The sequence below is a fragment of the Drosophila teissieri genome, chromosome X, assembly GCF_016746235.2.
Source record: "Drosophila teissieri strain GT53w chromosome X, Prin_Dtei_1.1, whole genome shotgun sequence".
Classification (NCBI taxonomy): Eukaryota; Metazoa; Arthropoda; class Insecta; order Diptera; family Drosophilidae; genus Drosophila; species Drosophila teissieri.
In genome coordinates, this window is record NC_053034.1 from 7,305,628 (window position 1) to 7,316,168 (window position 10,541).

Sequence of the window (10,541 nt, forward strand, 5' to 3'; positions counted from 1 at the left end):
AAAGGCAAACAAAAAACATAACTACAACTAAAAATATATATTTATTATTAAATAAATGTGTGACTTATTCCAAAAACTATGCAAAAAAAAAAGAAAAAACACAAAAAACTAAAACACAAAATTTGTTTTCTTTTTTCCCCCCAAATATCTACACACACACACACACGCACACCTAAACTAGAGCTGGCAAGACTTCGATCGATCTTAAGATAGAATCGATTGGATTTCTTGGAGGCCACAATAAAAGTTTATTTATTCTATGCCATCTTCTTACCATAATAAGAATAGTATTGATCGTTTCGATGACGCCATGTAGTAAATTTACTAGCGATGGCTTGCCAGCTCTAATCTGTACCCACCTGAAAATTGGCAATACAGCAGGCAACACGCTTTCGCAGTTGAAGTGATCAGTAAATAATTGGATCGGAATTGGATTGAAAATAAATCGTAATGTGGCCAGCTAAAACCGCAACTTCAGCCGTGTAAATCGATCCACACCACAAATACACAACAACAGCACTCGCATTTATACAAATATATATTTAAAATACAGATTAAGTTTCAAAGCTCTCTAACGTATAACTAAGTTTTTAACTAAGTTGTACGCCTATATAAATACATATATATAATCAAACACGAACTATATGTACGCGCATCTATATTAATTCAATTAAAGATTGTTTATTCGATTTTTCACTTCAATAATCTAGTTTTCAAATCCGAGATCATTTAGTAGAGTCTACCAACAATCAATGTGTGTGTCTGTAGTTCAACTTATGACATTTTTAGGCAAGCAAACAATTTTTTTTTTGTGTGTATTTAGGGCTGAAAGGTCAGGCCACATCTACATGGCAATGGGCCATGAGGCGGAAAACCCTAAAAAGAAATAAATACAAGAAAAAAGAATAACAAATCTTAAGCTAGAAAAACGAAAAACGAAGAAAATCCAAAAGAAAAGAACTCAAGCAAAGAGGAAGTTGCGAAAGCAAATTGAAAACACCAAATTTTTAAGTATATAACATAAATGATGTAAAATTTTTTAAACAAAGATTTATAGTAAAATTTATTAAGGTATTAAGTATGTATAACGATATATACAAAGTACACAAGGATAAGAAAATCAAGAGAAACCACTGCGGAATCGCGAAATTCAATGGAATATGAGCAAATTGAAATGTGAAATACATTAAAAAAATACCTAAAATTACCTAGAAACGCGACATCAGCAACAGACCGGAAGTCCTCGATGGACAACTGCTTGCAAGCAGTGCGGTCCATATCCGGGCTGGACAATGCAAGCAGTTTCGCCATTAGGACTGAGAACAGAGATTAGAAATGAACAGGTCTGCTGATTGCTGATTCGTTTTCCACTTCCCGGCGACTAGTTAAACTACTCAATACTCAATATGACATATGGAATAATCAAGTAATCAAGTAATATCCGCAAAATAACCGCCGCAACGCTGCTGCGCAGGCGCGTGTGTCATTCACAAAAGCAATATGGAGATGTGGCACGAGTTGGCTGTTTTGGCCCACGCTGACCTACTATATATATATATACATATGTGTATATAGTATGCGGAAGGCGACTCTATGACGCAGTTGTACAAATCGCAACTCAGCGACTCGGTCACATTCATACACGGCTCATACGCCGCCACTTACAATTTACCCGAAAAAAAAAAACGAAAATGAATAAAATCATCCATATTAACCGAAGCGTATAAGTTTAAAATTCAGCTAAATAAAGCCGAAGATAAAACAAAAAAATACACACAAACCCACACACCGATCAGTTGGCGACAGTTCTTCGAAATTCATTTCAGCAAGAAAACAAAAAACAAAAAAAAACAAATAAATAAAAACAGCAGAATGCAAAAACTATAACTGAACCCAACAATGAAAATCATCAACTAAGCATGAAATGCATTTAAAAATTAAACACAACAAATACATATTTATTTATATATATATATAGATGTACATGTCGTCTACTTGTATGGCCAGGATAGCGAAAATATGAAATATGAAATATTTAGCCCCCGAAAACAGAATCGCATCGAAAACCGTAACAGAGCAACACCAAAATGAAAATGAATTTGAGCCTAGAAAATCTTCTATACGAACGGCAACTCCAAACGAAACAAACACAAATTCCAAACAAATACCCGAAAGTGAATGAATGTAAAGCGATTTTGAAACGCCTCCCGAAGCTACACCCGAAAATCAACTTCCAACATTTTTATTGATATACACTAAAATCTAGACACTTAAGGCGATTTCATCGATACAAAAAAAACTAATCTAAGACGAGATTCAGCATGCAAGTTAGCAAATATGAAACTTCAATTTAGTGTGTAAGCAACGATAAAACGTGCGACAGATTATGCAAAACTACAGAAATAAGCGAAAAGCCAAAGAGCGTTAATATGCCAGAAATTTCAATAAAATTCAATGGTCGCCTGAGGCAGAAAACACGGTAATCAGTGTTGAGTGTTGAATTGCTTGCAACATTCAAACAGTTAGTTTAAACAAATAAGAAAAAAAAACAATAAGGAGAAGACAAGAAAATATACGTAGCCGCTTTGTCAGACGGAACGCGCCCAAACCAAACTAAGTAAATACAGCTGCAGTCAAAATAATAGTAGTGCCCACAGAGGTTTTCAAACAATCCAAAAAAACACCTTTCAAAACGTGTTCAGAAAATTTTTTTAAATTTTCAATGAAAGTTAACTCATAGTAGGTGATAATAATGAAAATTGACTTTGAAAAATGCATAAGACTTTTCAGAAAGAAATGAAAATGTTAAAATGGACCTAAATTTGATCGGTCAAAATAATAGTAGTGCATTTTTTCAAACAGCATCACAGCCAAATAAAACATTTTAAGTTTAAATGATAAAAACTATGTAATAGCCCTATATTTAATGTTTATTTTAGTATTTTGTTGAATAGCCTTTGTTGGCTATAACAGACGCACAGCGCTTATGCCTGGAATCAACTAAATTCTGGCATCTTTGCACAGGAACAGAGTCCCATGACCTTTGTACAGCTTTCCAGAGTTTAAAGCTATTACTCGGTTTTATTTCTGAGATTGCTCTCTTAACGTCACACCACAAATTCTCACTTGGATTGAGATCGGTTGACTCTGCGGGCCACTGTATGACTTCGACTTGATGGGCTGCGAACCACTCTTTGGCGAGTTTACTTGTATGTATTGGATCAATGTCCTGTTGAAAAGTCCAAACAAGTGGCATGTCCTCGAAGGCATATAGGAGCATCATCTTGTTTAAAATTTTTACATATAAATAACGATCCATGATGTATTTTACCCAATACACTGGCCCAACTCCATAATACGAAAAACTCGCCCAAATCATAATCGCTGAACCACCGTGCTTAACCGTTTTTAATGTATATTTCGGGAAAAAGTCAGACAAGGGTGGTCGTCTAACAAACTCCCGAGAGCCATTGCCTCCAAACAAAACTATCTTGGACTCATCCGACCACAAAATATTACTCCACTTCTCCAAAGGCCAATTCAAGTGCTTTCTTGCAAACTTCAAACGGAATGTTGCATAACTTGCTGCATGTTTTTTTGTTAGTAACGGCACTTTTCGTGGACTTCTTGAAATGAGGTTTTCATCTCCGAGACATCTTATTGTTTCCAAACTAAAATTAATTTTACAAGATTTTTTTTAGGGCTGCAGTGGACCCGAAAGGATTGCTTCTTGCCTGTCTTGTTAAGCGATCTACTGACCTTTTGGTCAATAACTTGAACCGACCACGAGTTTCATTTGTTGGTTCATATTTGATTGCATTTCTAATCATTGTAGAAGAGCATCCGATAATATTTTGCACCCTGACATAAGTCTTTCCAGAAAAAATCAGTTTTTTAATGAGTTACCGCCTCTCGGCATTACAGTGTTTGCCACGCCCCATATATTCTGTACCTAATTTCAAAGAAGAGTCTAAAAATGATAGAAACTGTTAAAAAACGCGCAAGAGTATTGTAAAATACCACAAACCTGGCTAAAAAGCGATTAAATTTAATTATTCTTGTCAATTTAGCTGGCACTACTATTATTTTGACTGGGTCAAACAAGTGCATCCTTGCAATTAAAGCCGAAAAAGAATGTAAAACGAAGAGAGAACCGAAAATAACTTTACGTTCTTAGAGAGCAAAGAATTAACGTCACTTGTGTGAAAAAATTATTTGAATATGTGAAGGCATAGAGGAAATAATGAGAAATAACGTGTTGCTTCACCGGCACTACTATTATTTTGACCGCAACTGTAAGTAAAAAAAGAAAACAAAACAAAAATAAATTGAAAACAAAAATCGCAAGAATATTTAAATCAATTTTGTGCATAAGAAAAATCGATAACCGTTATATACATATATATGTAAGCCAACTACATATGTGTGTGTGTGTGAGCAAGAAGAGAAGATCACAAATCAAAATAATTATAAAAATGCAATTAAAAAGTCATAACTCAACTTCAAACTTAATTAATTATTATCCATTTGATTGTGTATGCTAATTATTATTGTCTATAGCGTATCGTACAAAATATTAATATACTTTTTCGTGCAAATCCATGGGGCAGCACCTATTTATGCATTACCCTGCGATCGTACTTATCCAATTAGTTAACCATATACCGCATACCCATGTACTTACCTTACTTTTAAATATGCTTACTTACTCACATTTCGATATTGTATTCGTAGACCCTGAGTAGAACTATTTCAATTGATTTGTACACCCTCCAAGTCACACAATCCAAACCCGAAAACCCAAAAACCCGAAAAACCGCCCATCAGCTAACGAAATGCTCCAACTTAATGTCATGCATACAACAAACGTAAAATATATTGGAGGCCTGCATCATAATAAAGTGTTTTCGATCAAGAATTCATGCAGCAAACGCGAATTCAGAAATTCATAAATTTTCGTAATTATTGTGTAATTTTCTCACAAATCTAATGGATTTAATTCGCAGTGGATTCCTGCAGGCCTCTAATTTATCTAAATGGATAGGCGCATATTTGTATGTATTTACCACAAATATATCTAACTAACACAGACACAAAACGAACCGATCACACTTACACACACTCACACTTAAACTCAAACTCACACAGTGAAGGAAATGATAACGAGGTGACACAAATTTAGATGCATATTATTATATAACTTATATTGAAAAACAAAAGCGATAAGATGAAAACGTAAATTTTACTATACTCGTACATATAAATTATATGAATGTATGTAAATTATTATTATATTTGTATTTTATTGTATGTATTAGTTTTGTTCTACGCTCTTTTGCTCTTTCATAAACAAAAAACAAAAACAAAAAACAACAATTTTAAAACGAAATCCAAACGAAACTTGATAACAAAAACTAAAACCAAACAACAAAAAGCCGGCAAGCAATGGTATACAAAATAAAAATAAAAAAATATGACAAGAGAAAATCCGCAAAAAAAATGAAATAAAATTGAATGAAAAATTTACCAAAAACCCAAGTTGTTTTTATTCCAAGTATTATATTTGGCAATCAAACGATTTCTTTGCAGTTAACATGATTTATTCGCTACGTATGTATGTAAGTGTGCTGGGTTATGTTGAATAAATATCATTAATATCTGTCAGCTACATTAAAGGTCCAAACAATGCACATATGTATATATTTATGTTATCTTAACATTATTAAATATTATTATTAAGGGCCTTAGGTTCCTTAGGTACACGGGTACGTATGTTTCATTCTGCGTCTCTTTTCATATCCTTTCAGGATTTGAATATATATTTTCTATTATAAAATAAAACGCATATGATTTTGCACTTAAATCATCGGGGGAAATTTCTGTGTAAATTCTTGGCATTTGTTTCCCGCAATTTCTCTGGATATGACATAGTTAGTTTGCTATGGATAGCTTTGTGAAACCTAAATATGTGGAGGGCAATTCCCCAGGTACAAATTTAAATAACAATATATATGGCATACATAGTTTCTTGTTTTCTAGGTTCAAGCTTAGATTTTGTATATATATTTTTTTGTTTCTTAATGCTTATAACTATGCTTTATATACTTCCTCAAAAGAGTTTGAAATTAAGTTTTTATGGTAAGCGCTCAGAAGAATTTCCCAGAGAACTGCAGCAAGCCACCGGCACTCTAAGTGCACTCGCTAAACAATTATAAGTTTATGTATAATTATAATTAAGATAGCATAAAGTATTACGTTACATTAAAAGAAACTAATGAATAATACTAAATACCAAATAATACTTAGTATTAAATACCAAATAATACTAAGTATTAAATACCAAATAATACTAAGTACTAAATACTAAATAATACTAAATACTAAATAATACTAAATATTTAATACTAAATAATACCAAAATATAAGTGCCCTCCTCTGCGATTCTCAAAAGTCCTACGTAAGCTATCAACTTTTTCGATGTTTTTTTTAAATAGTAATTGCGAGTGAGTGGTTCAGTGATATGTGATAAGTGGCAGCAGAGGATATCAATAATGTGATTTCGACCTACTGGAGGAAGTGCCTGAGCCAGCTATTTCCAGGAGCTACAACCAGCTGTCAGCTCTGACGTGGAAAGAGCTTGAGGAAAGGGGTGAATACCTGGGGGGGAAATGGAGGGGCACGCTTAAGTTTCTGACTTTTGGCTGCGGCTTCTGTGGCTGCATGTTTTGTATTTTTTATCATTTTAAAAAGAAAAATTCTACATTTATAAAGTTAAACTTGCCTTCTCTGTTTTTCGTTATGAGTGGCAAATGTGATCGGCACTGCACTTGCAGTTCTCTGGTCAGCACTTTTTAAAGCAAACTATTTCTCTTTAATGGATAATTCATATGACTAGAGCTTTCAATTTGTAAATGCATTTCGGGCCTAATAACCCTGGCTAATAAATTTGAAAAAAATAAGTGTTCATTTTAAAAAGAATCACGGTGAAAACAAATCAGTTGTCATCAGGGAGTACGGAGCACAGATACGAGTATAGCAGAGATAGCACATCAAAATCTTTGCTCGACGATGCGGTCAATGTTTCGATCGACCCTCGTGTGGTACGCCTTAAACGCCCAACTCTCGGCTGGGCGTGGTCGTGGCCATCTGTCCAGTATTACTCCCGGCCGGCGGCGGAGTCACCAAGCTGGGCAGCCACTTGTTCAGCAGCGTGCGAATGGCGAAGGTGACATCGTGGTTGGCAAAGCAGAACAGAAAGGAGACCACGAAGCCCTGCAGGCTGACCAGCACCACGGATAGCATCTGGTAGAAGTGATCCAGCTGGGTGCCGGCATCCGGACGGTAGGGCAGCAGGAAGTGCTGGAGTCCGAAGAGCGGCACCAGGATAATGGTGGCCCGTACCGCCTTGCGGATGGCCAGCGGTGCCGGCTGCGCGGACTGCGGATGCAGCTTCCTCACGATCACACGCAGCACGTTGATCAGAAAAACTGTTTCAATGAAATGCAAAGAGTTTAACAACAATATATGTGTGCTTGAAAAGAAATTGTGAATATTACTAAAACTGGCCAGCAGCGACAGAGTTATGGGCACCGAGAAGATCCACAAGTAGAGACTGTCCGTTATCCAGCAGCTGCAAGAGTGTGAAATCAAATGTAACTACTATGCAAAATGGCGTATGCAATGCAAGTGTAGTTAACTGCACTGCAACATTAAATCAAGTGTTTATGACTCGAAAGTGATTGGGCAATAATGTGGCAGCCATTGGCCAAGACTCACTGTTTATTGTCCGGACTGCTAAAGTGCCTGGCCAGGCCATAGACGATGGCTATGGGAATCGGCAAGAACCAGCTGATGACGATAAACCAGCGCATCACAATCGTGTCCTTGACAAAGACCTGGCAAGTAGATGGAGAGGGGTGAGGGGATAAGTCAGCATTTGGACGGACATTCCTGACATCTCAACTTGACGCTGCAATTTCGCTCTCAGACAAATTGCTGGGGGTGAAGCGCATTGCCAAGTCGGCGGATAGTCGGATATCCACAACTGTCATGCACAGAAGTCGCTCATAAAGAATGCAGACTTGCTGCTGCTGCTGGGCAATTACACAGATTTGCATGGCCATGCCAGATGCGAATGTAATGCGAATATAAGAGTATAACTTACCACAACGAGCACCAGGTGCAGGTGCAGGCCCTCGCAGAACATCCAGAAATAGTTGACCAGCATGAAGTAGTGCACCACCAGATGCAGGCCAATGCACCAGAGCTGCAAAGTGGGGCATTATTGGGCATTTATGTACAGTTCTTTCGCCCAGTGCATCTCACCGGATTCTCGGCTATGGTCTCGGATCGCTCCACCACCAGGCGGTACCACAATATCCAGGCCACACAGGTGCAGGCCAGCGAGGCGAACAGGTGCACATGGATGCGGATGCGGGTGCAGCGCAAGGATCTGCGAAGGGAACGAAACGGAATGGAACGGAATGGAGAGGATGGGAACGGAAAGGGATATCCGCACATTAGTTTCCGAGGGGAGGGCGAGGACAAACACTTACTTGAAGCCCAAGAAAATAATAATCGATATGAGCAGGGCCAGCAGGGAGAGGGCGTACCCCTTCACGTACAGCTCGTTGACGAACTGGCGAAACTGCAGTGGCAACTTTCTTGATTAATGCCCATGCTACCAACCCACCCCACCCGCTGTTGCACTTACCTCCAGGTCCTCGTAGTCCACGCAGTTGGTGTAATTGGACCAGGTCTGATTGCTCACCGGATGGCGGTACCACGAGCCGTTCTCCAGGCATCTACGAATGCGAAATGCTTACTACGATAATTGTGACTGGCTGGGGGGTTTTTTATACCAAAAAAAGAAAAGGAAAAAAAACACGCCTGACAATGGCACATGTTAGCCAACTTTGGCCAGAGGCAACTGAGCTCAGCTGGTGCGTAAAGTGGTATGAATACGATCCATTAAATAACACAAAGGAAACATATAGTGCAAGTTTTAAAGTGAAGTGAAGCAGTACACTTAGGGAGATTATCTCTGCTGAAGAAGGATTTTAATTTCCTTGCATTACTAACTCTTTTTGTTTGTTTATGTGCATAAATATGATGCGCAAACTTTAATGTACATTTTATATAAGATTAACTGTTTGTATATTAAACTCTTATGTATATTCTATAAGAGTTTCCCTGTTTGTATCACTCGTAAATAAACATTGTCGTTTATGACACACAGCACACATTAAAGTAAATGCTGGCCATATCCGAGTTTATGTTCAAGTGAATACTACGAATGGCGAAATTTATTTGACCATGCGAAACGCTGAACGGAATGAAAATCTATGCAATCCTTGGGGGCGTAATATTCGTGCATAGTATTGGGCATTTAACTCACGTCTTGTGGGCCAGGAATTTTCTGTTGAATCCTTCGACGAAATCGGGACAATATTGACTTAGTACGGTGCCGGCCGGAGTCCTTGGCCAGCAGAGATATCCGTCAAAGTTCAGGGGGCAAAAGAGTCGGTTCTCATTGTGATTTGTGGCCATCGTGGCACTGACGACGGTGGCCATCAGCTCCTCCTTCTCCGCCAGCTCCTCGTCCACGTTCCGCATGTCAATAACGCCCTCGTTCATCGCGGCGTTCTCCAGATATCGCGGCACCGGACTGAAGTTCTCCGGCAAATCCGAATCGTAGTCTGTGCACGGCGACAAGTGCCATTAAAATGGATTTACTTTATATACATAGTATATTAATATTGCACTTTCAAAAACTTCTAATTTATCTCATAATTTATAAACGCTGGACACTTTGTGTTGAACAAATATTGTTACATTTGGTTAAGTTGTTAAGTGCTTTTAATATTTATCAATTTGTCTTGAAATTTCACTGATTTTCATTGAAAGGAAACCCCATGTTTAAATTAGCCTCCTCAAGAAGTAAGCCAATGATTTGGTGTATATCTAAATACATCTCTTTGAAATGCATCAAATGAAATCAGATGGGCTGTAATTTAATTTCATTCTCCTCTCCTCCTCGTGCCTCTTGTATTCTTTCGCTTTTGCTTTCGCTTTTGCTGTGTGCACGGGGGCATGTGGCACATCACGTATACGCCTGGTGGCCGCCACTCACCTGTTGCTGGGCCAAGTGAGAATGATGGGTCGTCCGTATCGTATGTGACATTCTGGTATCGAAACACGCACTCGGCATACAAATGCTTTAGGAATATGCGCAGATTATCCTGCGTTTGGGCCTGGGCTCCCGCATCCAAATTTCCCGACTCCGAATCTGAATCTGAATCTGAAGAGGATGTCGCCATGGTGGGCTGTTCAATGTGGTTAACTCTTGGCACGGGCTGAATGCACTGAAAAAATATAACAGAAGTATTGGTTTGAAGTTGCCATAAATTTTGAAACGTTGTAATACGTGGTAAAAATCAATCAGAGGCAATTTGAAAGCTTTAATAAAAGTAATAAAAGTATCAGTACATTTTTAACTATTTTACATTAAGATATTTACTTAATTATTAATATGATATATT

The 10,541-nt window shown here is 37.8% G+C and overlaps 1 protein-coding gene and 1 long non-coding RNA gene across 3 annotated transcripts; both read right to left on the reverse strand.

Annotated features, from left to right (window-relative positions):
* Window positions 1-103: 103 nt before the first annotated feature.
* LOC122623647 lies at window positions 104-5,460 on the reverse strand. 2 transcript variants are annotated; one of them, XR_006326418.1, is made up of 3 exons: window positions 4,028-5,406; window positions 3,760-3,970; window positions 104-3,671 (listed from the first exon to the last, which is right to left on the reverse strand). It is a non-coding gene; the product is annotated as an uncharacterized LOC122623647 (long non-coding RNA). The 2 variants fall into 2 exon arrangements; XR_006326417.1 differs by lacking the exon at window positions 104-3,671 and having other exon boundaries at window positions 3,819-3,970; window positions 4,028-5,460.
* Window positions 5,461-6,993: 1,533 nt separating this feature from the next.
* On the reverse strand, window positions 6,994-10,319 carry LOC122623540 (calcitonin gene-related peptide type 1 receptor). Its single transcript, XM_043802755.1, has 9 exons — window positions 10,133-10,319; window positions 9,398-9,698; window positions 8,714-8,804; window positions 8,556-8,647; window positions 8,326-8,452; window positions 8,165-8,266; window positions 7,777-7,895; window positions 7,557-7,630; window positions 6,994-7,487 (listed from the first exon to the last, which is right to left on the reverse strand). The coding sequence occupies exons 1-9, from the start codon at window positions 10,317-10,319 to the stop codon at window positions 7,108-7,110; spliced, it is 1,473 nt and encodes a 490-aa protein (XP_043658690.1). The 3' UTR covers window positions 6,994-7,107.
* Between the last annotated feature and the right edge of the window lie 222 nt (window positions 10,320-10,541).

Coding starts and splice junctions, on each gene's coding strand:
- LOC122623540 (XM_043802755.1), bottom strand. CDS start 10,319: ATGGCGACATCCTCTTCAGATTCAGATTCAGATTCGGAGTCGGGAAAT. Junction 8,805..9,397: donor AAATTCCTGGCCCACAAGAC/GTGAGTTAAATG, acceptor TCGCATTCGTAG/ATGCCTGGAGAACGGCTCGT. Junction 7,631..7,776: donor AGCAGTCCGGACAATAAACA/GTGAGTCTTGGC, acceptor ACACTCTTGCAG/CTGCTGGATAACGGACAGTC.